Source organism: Ylistrum balloti, unplaced genomic scaffold, assembly GCF_031769215.1.
Source record: "Ylistrum balloti isolate Yb309-2 unplaced genomic scaffold, AGI_CSIRO_Ybal_v1 Utg369662, whole genome shotgun sequence".
In the NCBI taxonomy this organism is placed as follows: domain Eukaryota; kingdom Metazoa; phylum Mollusca; class Bivalvia; order Pectinida; family Pectinidae; genus Ylistrum; species Ylistrum balloti.
This window is the reverse complement of record NW_026781912.1, coordinates 1,212,241-1,231,281: the sequence shown is the minus strand read 5'-3', so window position 1 is coordinate 1,231,281 and position 19,041 is coordinate 1,212,241. Positions and strand designations below refer to the sequence as shown.

At 33.6% G+C, this 19,041-nt stretch overlaps 1 protein-coding gene across 2 annotated transcripts in view; it reads left to right on the top strand.

The window, feature by feature from the left end:
• Positions 1 to 19,041, top strand: part of LOC132559070 (centrosomal protein of 57 kDa-like) — a 29,547-nt gene that overhangs the window by 351 nt on the left and 10,155 nt on the right. For both annotated transcript variants that reach the window (XM_060223688.1, XM_060223681.1), the window contains exons 2-4: positions 16,353 to 16,542; positions 16,991 to 17,170; positions 17,678 to 17,934. In XM_060223688.1, coding sequence (XP_060079671.1) covers positions 16,353 to 16,542; positions 16,991 to 17,170; positions 17,678 to 17,934 — 627 coding nt within the window. The remainder of the gene's footprint in view (positions 1 to 16,352; positions 16,543 to 16,990; positions 17,171 to 17,677; positions 17,935 to 19,041) is intronic.

Sequence of the window (19,041 nt, the reverse complement as noted above, 5' to 3'; positions counted from 1 at the left end):
TGTTTTGCTACAATTTCTCATTCAGTTAATATTTTCTAAATGTATGCTTTCTACAAATTTTAGCTACATCCAAGCTCATTGAGGGCTTTCTTTTAAACAAAGTCACTATTAACAGTGACATCTGCAGGAATGACATCAGGGCTGGCAGATTTGCATGAAAAATTACATGTTCATAATTAGCTTGGTATGAACAGGGATATATAATGTATTATACGTCCCTGGTATGGAAAATTATGATAGTTTTAGAAAATAGACAAAGTAATTAAAATTAGAAATTTCTAGCCATGACCAGCAAACTTAATGAAAGTTTGAATTGACAAGAGGTGCCAAGTTTTATACATTTTTATCCATGAAAACTGATTTGTAAATTTACAGATCAAAATATTATCAAGTAATCTTTCTTTAATCATCAGCATTAGCACCACACCCCTGCTGAGATATATACTTCTGTACAAATAATCTTTGACATATAAAAAGGAATCCCTAATTGGGATAAGAGAATGGATTTCTAAGAATGCCTTCAGCTTTTCCCCATGTATATATATTCACATAGAAAAGTATACTATAAACATATACTTACAGTTTTGGATCTGTCAGAGAAATGAAATATTCATAATAATTAAGCTATGATTAAGTGAGTCCCACACCAAACGCTCGTGAAATAATTTCTATCATTGCAATAGTTTAGTAAATTTCTGTGTCAATTGTTTTTGTTTTATGATAAATGTCTGTCTCTGCTTGGATTGGGAATACATTTTACTTTGTTTTTAAAGGGATCATAGATCCTTAAATGATGTATACAAGATATTTATTAAGTTGCAGTAAGAAAATATAGGAGTAAAAAAAATGCATTCAGGGTTTTCCATAAGAGCCGGTTGCCGGCCAATTTGATTGCCTGCTTTGATCATTTGGCCACCTACACCAATCCAGTTCCGTAATAATGTTCCGCACACAACTACACGTACACGGCAGGCAAGTCTCCTACTTTCACTACACAGCCTACTACTAACAAAATTATGGGAAATCCTGGCATTTATGATTGTGTATACAATAAATCCTGCCAAGTCCAATTAATTACGACCATGTCAATAGATTGACAAATATGGGATATTCAAATTTTGGCACAATGGTATTGCACATAAAAAGATCTTGGGTTCAATTCCATGAGTGACAAAAAAGGGGTGGGGTTGTGTGCCCAATGAAACCTTAGCTTGTTTTGCAAATTGTTGTATAATGAATAAAGTTTATACATTGTATAATTATCAAAGTTGACCATTGACTGTCAGTTAGCAATCAGTGACTATTAGCAGTAGCCCAGTGTCTGTGTTATATTCAGTGTTCTACATTTTGTTCAGTCAAATTTCTATTTGTGCTTGAGTTTTGAATTACATTTAATTATCCTTATATTTTCAATTTATTGAATTGTATGAAGAAGTGCAAAATTTTGTCATTAAGACGTCACATTCATAAGTAAGTTGCTGAAAACGATGAATATTTGTGCATTTCATTGTCTTTTCAAACAAGTTCAAATGATAAAATAAATGATGATTCCATGTTGTTATCATTGTAGATTTTGCTAACACCAGAACTCATTTACTTAGAATATTCACTGATGTACATGGAGAATTAGCTGTACAAGATATGCAGTCATGCCACCATGAATTTGGCAATTGTCTTCTGTCCTGTTAGACATCATATATGAACACATGGGATTAATTGTAACCTGTACACTGAAATTGCTGGTTCAAGGATGTGATGTTTCACTGTTAGTCAGGTCCATCCTTAAAATACTATGTTTGATATTGACAGGCTCATTATCGAAAAAAAAAATACTTGAGTGGGTTAAGAAATAATTAAGTAACAAACGTTTATGTAACATTATAATAGAAAACACTAATTTGTCAACAAGTCTTAAGACTGGAAACCTAAGATTATGGAAACAACTTTTACAATAATAAAAGAAATGCTATATTCATCATAAAGTCATTTCAGTCACGTATATTTTTGGGTCAGTAGGTCAATGTATTCAGTTATTTGAATATTAGCTTAGACACTGCCTAATGATATTTGGAAAAAAAAACATTTTGATGGTAGATGAAATAAGAAATAAAATCAACAATTATTATGAGAAATAATATGACCAAGCTTGGGTATCAGAGATTGATAAAGAATTTCTATATCATAGTTATTTTGACATGGTACTTGACCTTGTGATGATGGTTGATTAGTTCTAAAACTATTCACGATTCCAGCTGCTTGAAGTCGGCCTAAAGCCAAGCTGACAATAGATCACTTGGTTGCCATTTACTATATATCAGTGGAAGATGAGAATTCCATTTGATAAAGTCAATATTTCTATAATATAATACAATGTAAACATCATCAGGACAAGACTTAACTTGTATTATTATATACTGGATTTCTGGCCTAGTAATGTATAGGTTAGCCCTGGTATGTTGTACATTAGTATGTACCTGTTTATAGATATCCAGGTATGTCAGCTTATGTACAATGCCTTATAAATTCAGTCATAAACAATGATATATATATATATATATATATACTTATATAACTCTAATGATTGCAAGCGTATGTAAATATGACCATTGGAATAGCAGGATGCAGTTTGATGAAATTTGTCGCTGATAATATCAACATTACATTAGTTAAAAAGTCCAGCTTCAATGTGGAATTGACTGACCATGGCATTTCCCACGTAGAGGTCTAAATGACCCTTAGTACTGGTGTATATGACTGACACTGTCAGACATCCGAGTTGGGGCAACATAATTAGACAAGCAAACACCTACACTGTTTACTATTGATGGTTGTCAACAAGTCCGATTGTAAACCAATCAAAATGTTATTGTGAATTCTGTCGTGTTGGCGAAGGTGTGATGATACCAGTATTCTTTGTTATCGGGTCAACTTTAAAAATGGTGGATTATTGATACAATATCGTATTGGTATATACCGGTTATATTGAATGTATCAGGTTGTCTGAGATTCCAGTGATAAATCCCAATTCTAAGATTACAGAAAATTTATAGGATCTGAAATAAAATATTGTTTCTGCTTTGACTTACTGCCTGTCCACCAAAACATCCTCTTTAGGCTAACTGCTCAAATGCTGGTATGTAGTTGATTATCTCTCTCTCTAGGAAGACTTTGACAATAAAACCTCTCGATAGTGCATTTATTTTATTTGTTTCCTAGAATGAAATTCTAGATAGGAAGTTAATAGTAAAAAATTGGTAAATTATTTCATTTGAGAATATCCGTCACAAACATTAATATTACAGACTTAGATATGAAATGAGATATGCTTTTTCTGTACTTATGTGTGCTCCATTAGATATCTGACTAAATCTGATACATTATGGTATGCAAGTATGCATGATCGTACCTGTAGATTGAGGCCAATTTTAAAGACACATTTTGTGCATTGTGAAATGTAATACAATTTAGATAATTTTACTATATTGCTGCTGGGAATGGTTCACAAATTTTTATTTTTTGTATGATTATTTGAGCATTAATATCATCAACTTAAATCTTGTTCCTGAGTGGATATACAGTGTTATGGCCCTTTGTCCACTGTGATTTTTTTTTTTAATATTTCTGACTTTGTATACATGTGAGTATACAAACAGGAGGTACTCTTAGATAGCTCACTGTTACACATCCAGTTCTTGTGTCCTCTGCGATGCATATACAGTTATAGGCCCTTGTACTCAAATTTATTGATATTCATGCAGTACAATTGCTCATTTGCAGTACCAGCCTATTGTAAAAGACTTGGCTGAATTTACAAACAAGACATGGAGACATATTGCATTTGGTGATATTGCTATGTGTCAGTGTATTGTTACACTTCTAGTCTGGTATTACCTTTTATAAACATAAAACTTGTGGTTACACAACGCTTTTATTGAAACACAGTAACTGCAGTGAATTAAATATGAATACTTTGATGGTATCTTCTGTCTTCTGCATGGTATGCATGGGGAATGTAAAGAAGAGATTTAATTTTCCAGTCATATTCTTGTGCTACTTGAACATTGATGTTGCCCTTTTTATTGGAACAGTGCGCGTCTGTTACTGAACTTGTAAACTGATACAGTTCCTATGGGTTGTTTCAATGGTTTCCAGACAGTGATCACGCTCATACAAAAATGCAACAGTCACAGAAATGTACATTCTGATTTTATGACCTTAAAGTCAGTCAACTGGTTCATTGTTGTTTCGGACAAGCAGATAACAGCTCTATCGACAGCCGGTCTCCTGTTTCCAACATCTGCATAAAGACAATTGTCCTACCGATATCAGATTTGTATTTGTGTTGTATGTCTTTATCTACGAAATTGTAGTATTGTTGTTGACTGGTCTGGGTGGGTTATGGACAGGTATGTATGCCCGTACCTGTGATTGGTGTACATGTAGGTAGTAATTATCTATTGTGTGTGTGGGTAAAACATGTGTATACCATATTATATATAAACTATTGTAAAGAAGGTACAAAAATACAGTGTGTATTTGAGATTGGGATATTCCAATAAGATAGGAATGTACAGTTCTACATATAGTCAGCATATCTCTGTATCTTAGACCTTGTAAGGGATCGACATTCTTGAAATTTATTATTAAATATGTAGAGTAGCATTTCTTGGACAAGCACAAATGGTATTTTGTATTAATCAATATCTATCTAGTTGTAAAATCACTGAATCACCAGTTGCTGTGACTTACACTTTTGGCCTGTATTTGTTATAGAAGTTGACATAACTATCACCAATGTGGATGTAAATTGCTGCTGTGCATCGCAAAGCCTGGATTAAAATTTTTGAAATTTTTGCATGTGTTCAGAAGGAAATTTGTCAAAGGTTTCAAAACAGTCTGGGACATATTGTCTTGCTAGCTACATATGAAGTTGAAGTGTACATACATATTGGATGTAACAGTTATTGGTGATAAACACTGCCAATCTGCTGAAACTTATATCAAAGTTGCATTGTAATTGCATGAAATTTAAGATTATGGCATACAATGCTGGTACCCCACAACGTGATGCTGGAGAGAGAAGCTTTGGATCATTTGTGTCGACATATCCATCTATAACAGGGTCTCTAACACAGGTAGGGATATATGTATACTGAGAGATAATTCAAGATGTATCATACCAAACCACATTGATTTTGTCTAAGATTTCAGGGCGTTTGGTTTTTAATTTTGATAATGATTAAATTTCTATTCTATGATTAGAGACAGTTGCAGATTCCTGTAAAAGGGCATTAATTAAATTGGCAAAGACTTTTTTCATCAATTATTTCAGCTGGAATAATTCATTGTATATCATTGAACTATTGGTAAATTATAAAATAATACTAGTACAATGCGTTAATTGAAAAACAACAAGTTAGAAATTGAGTGTCGGTCATGGGCCATGTATCATTGAAGACTTGTGTGAAAGGGTAGGAAGCTTGATTGAAAGTCATCACTGATTAAAATACAAGTACCTGCATTATATATGTTAAATACCACACAGGAATTATTAAGGATTCATATTTTTTATCAAAAGTATATTAATTAGACTTTCGTTCATAATTCTTTTTATATTTTCATGTTTTCACATTACTTGGTCTTCTTTTTATTCTAAGTTTGATATCCCCATTGAAAAGATGTTTTAAACATAATCATATAAATACATTGTTGGAATTCACACTTCATTTTACCTTGTCAGTCATATAGACCTAAAGTTCATGTCTGCTATATGATACAGGTATACGGCTGTTCTATATTTATGTATCTAGGTAAGACACACCCTCTGGTATTTCTGGCTCATGAGAAATGGTATACGGCTGTTCTATATTTATGTATCTAGGTAAGACACACCCTCTGGTATTTCTGGCTCATGAGAAATGGTATACGGCTGTTCTATATTTATGTATCTAGGTAAGACACACCCTCTGGTATTTCTGGCTCATGAGAAATGGTATACGGCTGTTCTATATTTATGTATCTGGGTAAGACACACCCTCTGGTATTTCTGGCTCATGAGAAATGGTATACGGCTGTTCTATATTTATGTATCTAGGTAAGACACACCCTCTGGTATTTCTGGCTCATGAGAAATGGTATACGGCTGTTCTATATTTATGTATCTAGGTAAGACACACCCTCTGGTATTTCTGGCTCATGAGAAATGGTATACGGCTGTTCTATATTTATGTATCTAGGTAAGACACACCCTCTGGTATTTCTGGCTCATGAGAAATGGTATACGGCTGTTCTATATTTATGTATCTAGGTAAGACACACCCTCTGGTATTTCTGGCTCATGAGAAATGGTATACGGCTGTTCTATGTATCTATACACATGTATTTCTGGCTGAGAAATGGTATACGGCTGTTCTAAGACACACCCTCTGGTATTTCTGGCTCATGAGAAATGGTATACGGCTGTTCTATATTTATGTATCTAGGTAAGACACACCCTCTGGTATTTCTGGCTCATGAGAAATGGTATACGGCTGTTCTATATTTATGTATCTAGGTAAGACACACCCTCTGGTATTTCTGCCTCATGAGAAATGGTCGTAGTTTCTTACAAGTGCTTAGGAATTTCATAACAAGGTGTATTACCTAGTGGTGTCATGAGCTTGTGAAGTTTTTTATGTGAGGTAACATGGTGACTACTAAAGCTGATTTATGCTAATAAGTAAAAGAGGAAATTTATCTGATTTGAACATTTTAATGATGGTCAAAGATCACTATCCAGATGTTCATGATTTTAGAATTGCCTTCTTCACCGTAAGGATTTCCACTTTAAGTAATTTTAAAAGGACATGTATATTTGCATCTGTAAGTCTTAAAGAAATAAATGTTTAGAGGTCACTTGACTCCTGCCATAGTAACAACTTACCTGTGTACACCTGTTGTAGACATTGCAAGCCATTTACCTCATGTATTGAAATCAAACTCTATGATGAGCTAGTAAAAGCTCCTTGATATTCACACAGAGTTTAGATACAATTTTCTGATGTTTTGAGAGAAATTTATGGTGTAGTACTTGGGTAAACATGTTTGAGTTCCTTTTCTAGGTCAAGGTTAAACCAATGTCATTTAATTTACAGTATCTGGCTCTTCTAGGGTTAATACCCAGGGATAAACAGCACTTATGAAAACACTGAACTTAAACTAAATTATAGATGAAATGGCAACTATATTAATCTGTTTTTTATTAGGTCACTATACTCCTTAAAGATCAAGGTCATTGCCGTTTGTCACATCTTTCTAATGCCTGTATGGACTAGCAATGAGATTTTCTGAAGGGTTATATTAATACAATGTAATAAGAAGTTAACAGGTGGTTTGGTTGAAAGTTTTTCTGCATGCAGTAGATAAGTTGAAAGACTCTCTTTGGTATAATACCAAGTCAAGGGATCTTTCAGTATTCAATATATAAATTGGAAAATGTGTGATTGTGAATCCCTACAGTACAGATATATGATTAAGTGAATTTTATGGGCTTGATTTTGAGAAAAAAAAAATTTTCGTTAAGAAGTCCTTTAAATTTGCAGGAAAATATGTGCAAGTCACTGAAAAAACATGGCCTACATAATAATTGAATGCTTATTTTAACTTACTTTATCATGACAACAAATTGAAGAAATGGTCCTGTGCAATTTGCATTTGAAATTTTGAATATATTCCTATTATATTCTGTATAAATTGTAAGGTGTGATAACAGTGTATGTAGCAACATAGATAGTAACATATACATATAAAACACACATGCATGTAAAAGGAGATTCCAGGTATTGTGTGAAATCTTACCCGAGGATATTGTGGAGGTTAGGATTGACTTCATACATAATTGACTTGTCCAGTTTACACCGTCAATGAGGTAATTATATTTGTTCTGATATCAGTTCACACTGTTTGTACAACACGACCTGTATACCTATAGAACTCTCACACCTGGAATTATCTTAACCTACATGTCTCAGAGAACAACACATATGTATTGGAATACAGATGTGGTATTGAACACACTGTTAGACAATATACATGTCAGCTTTTCTGGATTAAATATTTTGATCTGTGATTGTAAAATAGAAGTTTAAGGTACAGGTACTTGAGGTTGACTTAGTCAAACAGTGGTGATTTACACATGAAAGGATTTTGAAGATGAGGAAATAAATCTGAACATGTCAGGAAGCAGCATTTCCTGGATGGAATTTATCGATACTGGCATTGATGTGGATGATGTGGACAGTGTATCAAGTTACATACTTCTTCCTCCATCCAAACTAAAGGTAATTGTCGTGTCAGAAGTAGGTACTTAAAGATATAACAAGGGTTTGCTGCTTGTTACACAACTGGTTACTACATTTCTTTTTCCACTTTCAATTTGCGAGCTTTGTTTGCTTGGTGTACTGTTCCATAGACAGCTAGGGTAATTTTGAGGTGGGTTTGACTGATTGTAGTAACAATAACTTGTGGCGACATTGCAGAACAACTTACTGGAGGCTGGCCACACGCCATCCAAAGCAGTTTATGTAAAGTGTCTTGCCCAAAGACAACCACATGCACAATAACATAGGATGATCTATGATCATCACCTTGTCAGGTCATTCTATGTTCTTAACACTTGACTGATAAAGTTTGTTGGTTTAGATACAGGTGATTTTTGTGTCGCCTGCAGAGCTGGCGGACACTTAGGGATCACTTTGTCTGTCGTCATACGTCGTTGTCCGTACAAAAGTTTTCCGGACTTTTTTCAGTAATGCTTTGAGTTATCAAAATGAAATATTGCATATGGCTTTTTGTTGCAAGGGTACAGATTAAGGTTGATTCCTTGCTGTCTGTGATCCTTCTTGGCTGAGTTATGCCCCTTTGAACTTAGAAAATTCTCTGGGAATATTGTTTTCTTGACTTTCTTTGGTTATGCTTTGACTTATGAAAATGCAATTTTGTTTATAAGTTCTTGGTCAAAAGTTACGCACAGAGTTCGCTTTTTGGCAGTCTGTAACAATTCTTGGCAGTGATATGTCCCTTTGAACTTGGAAAATTTCTCAGGAGTATTGCTTTGCACAGTTTTCCCTTTATGCTTCAAGTTATAGAAATGAAATTTGGTATTACAACTTTATGGTTGATCGTTGCACATTTAGTTCACAGTGATGGTAGAAGAGGCTGAAGTTGTTTTATTTTGGGTGTATCAGCCTCAGTCTATCCCAGTGATGGTAGAAGAGACTTAAGTTGTTTTATTTTGGGTGTATCAGCCTCAGTCTATCTCAGTGATGTTTAAGTTGTTTTATTTTGGGTGTATCAGCCTCAGTCTATCCCAGTGATGGTAGAAGAGACTTATGTTGTTTTATTTTGGGTGTATCAGCCTCAGTCTATCTCAGTGATGGTAGAAGAGACTTCAGTTGTTTTATTTTGGGTGTATCAGCCTCAGTCTATCTCAGTGATGGTAGAAGAGGCTTAAGTTGTTTTATTTTGGGTGTATCAGCCTCAGTCTATCCCAGTGATGGTAGAAGAGACTTATGTTGTTTTATTTTGGGTGTATCAGCCTCAGTCTATCCCAGTGATGGTAGAAGAGGCTTAAGTTGTTTTATTTTGGGTGTATCAGCCTCAGTCTATCCCAGTGATGGTAGAAGAGACTTAAGTTGTTTTATTTTGGGTGTATCAGCCTCAGTCTATCCCAGTGATGGTAGAAGAGACTTAAGTTGTTTTATTTTGGGTGTATCAGCCTCAGTCTATCCCAGTGATGGTAGAAGAGACTTAAGTTGTTTTATTTTGGGTGTATCAGCCTCAGTCTATCTCAGTGATGGTAGAAGAGGCTTAAGTTGTTTTATTTTGGGCATATCAGTCTTGCTCGTTCCCATTGGTGGTATATTGTTTCCTAGTAAGTGTACATACCCAAAAATCATCATTCTATCCCATAGTGGTAAATACATTTATTCACTAAAGAAGATCGACAAAACAAGCAGACATTGTGGAGAGTCATGGACAACAGATCATTATGGGAGATTCATCCAAAGTTTTCAGTACGATTCTTTCAAATGGAGATGGGGATTTATGTATTATTCTTTACAGAATTATCCAAAAAAAGTAGGAGACAAACCCAATATGATTTCATTTAGTTGTGATTTTATTAATTGAAGAAGATTCCTGGATTGAGAATATCGTCTCCTGTAATGGTTATCATCTTTATCAACAATTTTAAATTACCGACAAATGACAACATCACGTGGAGGGTAGGAAAGGTAAATCAGGATATGTCATAATCAATATCATATTCTCCACTTCACATTTCGATGACACGTTTTAGCATGTTATAACAAATTTTTCCAATGTTGATGTTGAATGTCTGCCACAACCAGAAAGATGGCTGCCATATTTTGGCTTGTCATGAGTATATCGGGGATTACACCATGATTATCATCCAACTATAAAACGTGTCACATCTATGTTATTTTAGAAATTAAAGATATACTAAAAAAAGTTTACATGCAGTTACTGAATTGAGTTTAAAATATACAAATCAAAAATTGCTTTGGATTTCTAGTAATCATTTAAATATACAGATGGAATTCTTTAGTTCTCTGCACAAATCTAGTATGTTAAGTATACAATGTAGATGCACTGGGCCACCAGTATAGAGAAAATGTTTCTTTTGTTTTGAAAAGAGCCCATAGTTGGTATACACAAATGCCCATACATAAATGAATTAGCCTGTTAACAAGTACATATATTGTATATTGTAAAGGAACTTTGAACACCCTAATAATACGCCTTCAAGCTGCAGGTTTAAGACCGCCCAGTTTGTCTTCTTCCATGTTAAGAAATGTCTTTACATTCCTAAACATTGGCCAGGCATGGCTCTTTTTCCTCCCATACGTAAATCCGTTTAAATCAAAGCTTCAACCCAATAAATTGAGGTCAGTTTTTCTGTGTACTGCTGGAATGGAAAATGTGTAAATTAGCTCAATTTCCATGACAGTGCACAGCAATCCAGATTTAATAGTGTGTCATAAATAGATTTTGATATGTACTCCAATCCCTTATCATGTAAGATATTTGTCAATTTTGGCCGAGAAGCACAGGTAAGGTTGCATCAATTCAATGTTTTGAGTATAATCCTGACAATTTTAATGTGTTCAATGGTCTGCAGGGTGTAGATCTATTTATTGAATTATTCTGTTTCACACTCAATATAATTCAATGTGTCAAATGGAATTTTTCTGCAGTAGAAATGACTACCTGATAAGAGAGGCTATTCAATACACATAGCACATGTAAACTAAGAACTTGAAAAAGTAAATTAGCTGATCGAGAGCCATTTAGTCAGCCTAATTCTATTTTATTTAGTCACTGAAGGAAAAACATCTGTTTTTTTCATTTTGAGCCATAATCTTATACATGGTACAATTCTCCTGTTAATGTCTCCGAAATCAATAAATGTTTTTAATATTATTGATGATTTTTATCATGCCTCAGCAAATATGAGGATCTCTGGCTCATTTTAGCATATTTATATAAAGTGGTGCTGTTAATACAGACAGGGATCTGTCACAAAAGCAACAGGAAATTAAAAAATGTGTCAGTGATTTTAATATTTGTATACAAACCCTGTACAAGTCTGTTCTTGTTTTTTTTTTCAATGATGCTGGCCTTGTACATAACAGAAAAAATAATGACAAAGTTGTTGGAATCTGCTGTATATAGGCATGCAAATTAATGCAAAGGTATACATTCACTTTTGAATTTGTATCATCCAACACTTTCAGTTAAAACAGGATGTTAGATTTGATATTTGATCGCAGTTATCTGAAAAAAGGAAATAAATTAGGTCACTTTAAACATTTCTTCTTGAACAAATGTACAAATATAGTACAATTTTTAAAAATGAAATTTAAAAAATCAAGCTCAACATGGATGTATTGTATTTTTCAATCTCTTTGATTATTTCAAATAGCATCTTTAAGAAATTTGTAGAACTTAAAATTTATACTAATATTATATATTGTAAACTTAAAAACTGTCTTAATAAAATATTTAATCAGATTACACTTTTCCTAATTTGAGGCCTGAAAAGAAAAACTTAGAAAAAGAAAAAAACTACACTAATTTAAGTTTTAGCACTAAAGTAAAAAATTAAGTCATGGCTGTGGTTCTATTATGAGATGTTGTAATGAATGTCAAGTTTTTGTGTACATTTCACCATTGGAATATACCCCAGAGCATTTCTCATTGGATGCAGCAGTGAGAAGGTGATTGTGATGTCATATACAGTTGGACCTTGTTAACTCAAACTCTTACAACTTGAAGAGAAAATAATTTTGTTGGTCCCAGTCAAACCTCACACAGCATTCCAAGTTAAATCATACATGAATGACTTGAAATTTTCCCAAAGTCTCAATGACTGTGAGATAGCAAAGTTCAACTGTTTATGGACAATGATGTTTAATCGTGAATTGAAAGTAGAGTAATACAATGGCTTCCTCACTTTAATTTTGTCCTTATCACTGTTTCACTTTAAACTTGTCAAAATGTTACTTTTCTGAGTTGTATGATCAAAAGTATATACAGGTTTTTGTTTTCATTTTATATTGAAATTTTGTGAAACTTGACTTCAAGTTTTAATTATTGGTGGTTTCATAGTGTTGTTTAATAAACTATTATATGAAATGAGACTCATTTTAAGATCATGTGAATATATCTACCTTATATGTACCAGACTGATGTGACAAGTAGAGATGGTTTATAAACTCATTGTTAAAAGGGTGCTAAATAAAGTTCACTCAATTTAAAATTGAAGGAAAAGATTTATTAGAATTCTGAAATTTAATTTCATTACTTTAAATCTTTTCTGATTTGTCAGTATTGTGGGTGGTCATTGAAGATAAAAGCAGATATAGCATACTGGTACTGGTAATTGAAATCGAATGGAATGTGTGACAATATAAGTTGGACTTTAACACTAGTGTCTTCAGATTTTACAGACAGATATATATGTGTAGAGTCAAAAGCTATTATACCTATTTGAGGTACTTGGACGAGTGTTGGTGCTAAGCTTTAGCCTCAGACTTGTTATGACCTTTTGTATAGCTAATGATATGCAGGTATTATGCTTGACGGTGGGGTATGGTTATTTATCAGGTTTGTTAGCCGGGGCCCCACGACAGGTGGCCACTTGTTCTAATACCTTAACGTCACTTTCACCTGAAATTTGATCATGATCACAACATCAATTATTCGTACACCTGTGTTTCACCTGGAGTAAATTGTATAATTGGAGTTACAGAAACTCAATTAGGAATCATGCTTAAGGTAGGTATTTCATGTTAGTTATATGTTTGAATTTATTACTTGTATTTCTTGCACCATGTGGTCAATGACTTACCTGTGAAAGTTTATATCCTCGACTGTTGGGTTTTTGGACATTGTCCAGTGGTGAAGTCCCACCAGGGACTAACATAAATCTACACCAAAGGCCCTTGTAATTAATTGTCACAGCAATACAGGTGTATTATAATGAAAATCACATAGGTAGCCATTGTCATTTATAGAAGTTATACATGTGGAAGGTTACAATGCTTAATATGAATACTAATTTTAAGATTACTGGTTGAAAAAATTGTAAACCCTTGTCAACTGATTTACAGTGTAAGCATGTCAAGTACTTAACATTGAAGTGGCTGTGACAGAATCAACTGAGCAGAAGTTTCTTGTGTAAGCTTTTTCATAATCAAAAATCCTATTTGGAAAAGGAGATTTTAACCTTTTTTCTTAATTATATTTTGAAGTACATGTATGTGTTAAAAGATCATTTGAAATTGGGATCTGAAACATAGGTACGTATATCGAGTGTAACAACATAATGGATGTTCTTTATATCTTGACATCTTGGCTATTTCACATTGGTTGATGCTGTAAAATTGAAGATGCAGTAAAATTTATCTGTATAAATAGATGTACTATACTTCATGATTTGCCAAGAAATTTACATTGTGTACTTTAAGGTGAAGGTAGAAATGTCTGGACAACATATTGGAAGATATTAGCAAAATTTATTTGTTGACATGTGTCAGCATATTAGATATACTGTCAGAAGAACAGTTATATATATACTTTAGTACAGGTAATAGACAGTTGTCATCAGTTTGTACTTTAGTACAGGTAATAGACAGTTGTAGTCAGTTTGTACTTTAGTACAGGTAATAGACAGCTGTCATCAGTTTGTACTTTAGTACAGGTAATAGACAGCTGTCATCAGTTTGTACTTTAGTACAGGTAATAGACAGTTATCATCAGTTTGGACTTTAGTACAGGTAATAGACAGCTGTAGTCAGTGTGTACTTTAGTACAGGTAATAGACAGCTGTCATCAGTTTGTACTTTAGTACAGGTAATAGACCGCTGTCATCAGTTTGTACTTTAGTACAGGTAATAGACAGTTGTCATCAGTTTGGACTTTAGTACAGGTAATAGACAGCTGTAGTCAGTGTGTACTTTAGTACAGGTAATAGACAGCTGTCATCAGTTTGTACTTTAGTACAGGTAATAGACAGTTGTAGTCAGTTTGTACTTTAGTACAGGTAATAGACAGTTGTCATTAGTTTGTACTTTAGTACAGGTAATAGACAGTTGTCATCAGTTTGTAATTTAGTACAGGTAATAGACCGTTGTAATCAGTTTGTAATTTAGTACAGGTAATAGACAGCTGTAATCAGTGGTTTACATTTCCAGTGGCCCAACTCTGTGTCTGGTAGCTAGATTTTTTATCAGAAATTATTTGATGTTCATATTTATTATGATTGGATGTGATTGTCCTTGTAACAATGTTTGTTGAAAATCTCTCTGTTGATTTGAAATCGGACACTTCTCTTAGAACCCTATAAATTGTCAGGCAAGTTTGGTTTTTAAAAACTGAATCCTCCGTTACTATATCATATTGCCTTTTTTTCAATTAAATCATTTTGATTGTCAAAGAAAGTTTGGTGAGGATGTAAATCTATATGTAACTTTTGTAATGATGAAACCTGAGATTTATTTCCTGAAAGGAAAGGTGTCCCATTTTCATTTATATACCTTTACAAAGTATATAACTTTCCTGAAGGATTTTAATTAAGATTGTTTTTTCAACTTCGTAACGTTCAGATCAAGTACCTACTAAGGCTACTTGTCACAACATTTTACTACACAATTTATTACAAGAGTCAAATTATGGACAACAGCACATTGCTTTCCATCATAAATTGACAATATCAACATTTATTTAAAAGCTGGTTTATATACTTGCCTTGGTTTATTGACTGTGAACATTAAATCTTCTACAAACAATTTGTTTATTGACTTGAAAAAAATCAGATTAAAAGTTTCACATTTTTGTCATCGCAAATCATGCGAGCAAATTTAATGTGACCCATTTACAATTTACTCACACCAAAAAAGATATTAAAAGAATCGGATTTTGGGCTGGTTGTAAATGCTCGAAATATCTGCCCAATATCTAAATATTGTAATTGTAACTTTAATTTTATCGGGTGGTATGCATTGTAGTCTTATCAGATTGGGTCGGGGAATGGTCGTTGTGATCACCTTTTTTAGCATAGGAGGTTTATGTAGGAAACGCTATACACATTAACAATACAAACCCAATCATGGACAGGGTAATGTTTACTGAGTCCTAGACTAGAGTTAATTAATTAGGATCCTTCAGATTAAGTTGTCATCACCGTTAACATTTATTGTATCCAAGTTTGGTGACTAATATTACTGTACATGTAGATGCATGCAGCTTAACATGTAAATCTTCAATAAAAATCTCTGTAAATAAATTCAGTCCCCTCCCTTCCCTCCTTTGTTTCTTCCTTTGTTTTTAAATGCAGAAATGGAAATACATTTTTACCAGGTAATGAAAAAAGTATGACAACTGGAATTACCGGGTAGATAGTGTTGGAAGGTACAGATGTACCTGGTAATATGTTCTTTGTAAATTAAGAGAATTGTAGAATGCCATTACAAAACGGAAATATAGTAAATATTTTTTGTTTGAATGTGAACAGTAGATGAAGCTATACACACGAAAACAGAATAATTCCCCTATTTTAGAGACTCACAGATCTAGACCAAGTTTCCATGCAGTGATAATATATATAATTATATATGGGTAGAATTTCACTTCCTAACCAGCATACATTGATGTTACACTATTATACAGCTTAGTAGACTTGTTCAATTGGAGAGAATTTCCCATTAAGGGATTCACTATTTGAACCTTCTTGTTTTGGTATCAATACACTTAATCATGACAAGGAAATGATCTTTATTTGTCTGTTGTAGACCTACGCACCTCACATCTCGGGCACCCACTCGAAGAGTCCTACTAAACGAGCACTCTACAGAAACCAAGAGGAGTCCATGCATTCGACAGCCTACTATGAATACCCCACAGAGAAACCTTTCATTAATGATAATTACCAAGATAACCCAGACAAGCCTGTGTCCACATCTCCTGAAAATAACAGATTAGGTAAGTGACAGACAAACAGGATTTTCCATTACAGGATATCAAGGATTCATGAAGTTGAACATATCTGCACCTTGTCTGCTAAATCTGATTCAAATCACAGTCTGTAAAGTTGATATTCCTCTGTTATAAAGGCAGATCATCACTGAGTATGCATTTTGACATTAGAGTTTCACACTTGGTCATTTCCTGCTGAAATCACTATATTGATGCAACAAAGACCTGCCTTGTGCACCTTCATTCAGCATTCTATCCTATGGAGCCACATAGTTATTACCATCCAGGGCATGCATTTATATTGTTACATTCTTAACAACATTGAGATAGGTCACTGAAAACTATAAAGGTCAACGGTTATTTCAACAGGGAGTTATTGGTCAAATTATAATATACCAAAAACTGCTTGTATTTCTGATCTTGAAATCACTAATTATTTGTATTTTGCTTCCAGCTGTTATATCGGCATTGAAAAATTTACGGGAAAAAATTAGGAAGTTAGAAACAGAAAGGGCGGCTGCAGAAACCAATCTAAAAAGTTTGGCAGCCGAGACTCACAAATACAAAGATATTCTAACAAAGGAGCCAGATCATGTGGAACCAACGCAAACCATTATGTCACAACAGTCACAAGGTAAAAAAAAAGAAAATAAAACTATGGAATGGTGTAAAAATATACCTTATAAAGATTTTGGTAGGTTTGGTATGACACACATCGGTGATTTTGTGGGATGGCAGCTTGTGCTTGGTATGGTTTGTCAATTTCGTATCATTGATAAGGTACCCTATGTCTTGTAAGGGGTTTTACTTTGTGTTGTTTTACCATATGGATAATTGATTAACGTATATTGTATCTATATAACTCCTTTGTAAGATTGTACAAAAGACACACAAGTGAATAGCACCTTTGATTGGTGGAACAAAAAAGTCAAAATATAGATGAGGAGGTTTGCTAACCTATAATGTCCTATAATGCTATAAACATACTTATTTGAGCACGTTCAGATTTTACCATGTTATCACTTTTTGGCAAATTAATGCAATGATGAATTTCCTCCTCCACAATATATGCAATATGAAACAGAAACTGCCATTATGGTAATCATGATATTCATCAACTTATAATTTTTGACTTCACTAGAATTGGAATCCCAGCTGACAGCAGCAGAGACACGTAGCGGATTACTGGAGAAGCAACTTCAACACATGAGGAAGCTTGTTGAAAATGCTGAGTCAGACAAACGTGATGCTGTAACCAAGTCAACGTTGTTACAGGAGCGACAACAACGTCAGGAGGACTATAGCAAACCTTCAATAACCTTTGACCCTCAGGCAGAAAAGATTAGTCACCTGGAGCGAGAGCAGTTGAAGTTAACAGCAACACAGACGCTAGCAGAGGTGAGTACAGGATTATTACCATGACCACCTTTTGGTTGATGGTTCTGATGATAGCGTAGCCATCTCTTACTGACATGGTTCTCGTTCCTACTAGACAAGTTGGTAACTGGAACTTTTTCATTTTTAGGTTTTATGCTTTTTTTGCTGTTTATGTTTAGTTTAGTTCAAATAATTGGAAAATTTTAAGAATTTCAATGCTTTTATGGATTCCAAAATCTTCTCTTTTTTTGGAAACTTCAAAATCTTTGATAAATGTCTAATAGCCAAAATTTTCAGAGAGATATGATATAATGCACATGTTGGATGGAAGAGTTTGCCTAACAAAGCAGTCTCAGTATTCCTGTTTCCCTTGGACTTTAAGCCCTATCTTAGCTAACAAGTGATTAATACAGATTTGTATAACTAGGCTCATAATTGCTGTAAAATGAATCAGACTTTCGTTACATTTACATCCTTTGATGTGATATTCTCCAACAAATATTAGATGTGATCAGTCTTGTTAAAGATAGGATAGAATTGAATGTTCCTTTGTCAACAGTTGCATGCTTTTAAAGTTAATATTGTTCTAATTGATACTTCGAGTTATCGTGCTGTCTGCATGTCATATTTTCTCAAAAATCTTGATATCAATTTTTTGCCTGTATTGTAATTAAATGCATGATTTGGAGATTTCGTCATAGATCAAATAAAATCCATTTTTAAAAAGTACAATGGTAGCATTTGTCTCATGTTTGTCTTGATAAGCAGTACACAAATAGCATTGACTGTAATATGTAATTATTAGTAAAAACATTGTCATTGACATTTTTTGAGGAAATTAGATTGTATTGTATTGAATATGATGTATTGTAGGGCTAGTAATTGAAATGGCTGATCATATGACTGTACAATACCTTGCCATTTCATGACATCAATACATGTTTTATACTTCTGTACATATAAGGGGCTTGGATCATGACACTGTGTTTTGTGTGTCCGAACATACCTGCTTGTATAGAATTCACTTTGTGTAGTCTTTTTAAGGTATATATTGTGATTGATGTATTAGAATCAATTGATTTCTTTATTCCTAATGATAAAATAACTTTAAGATAAATTCTTTATTTT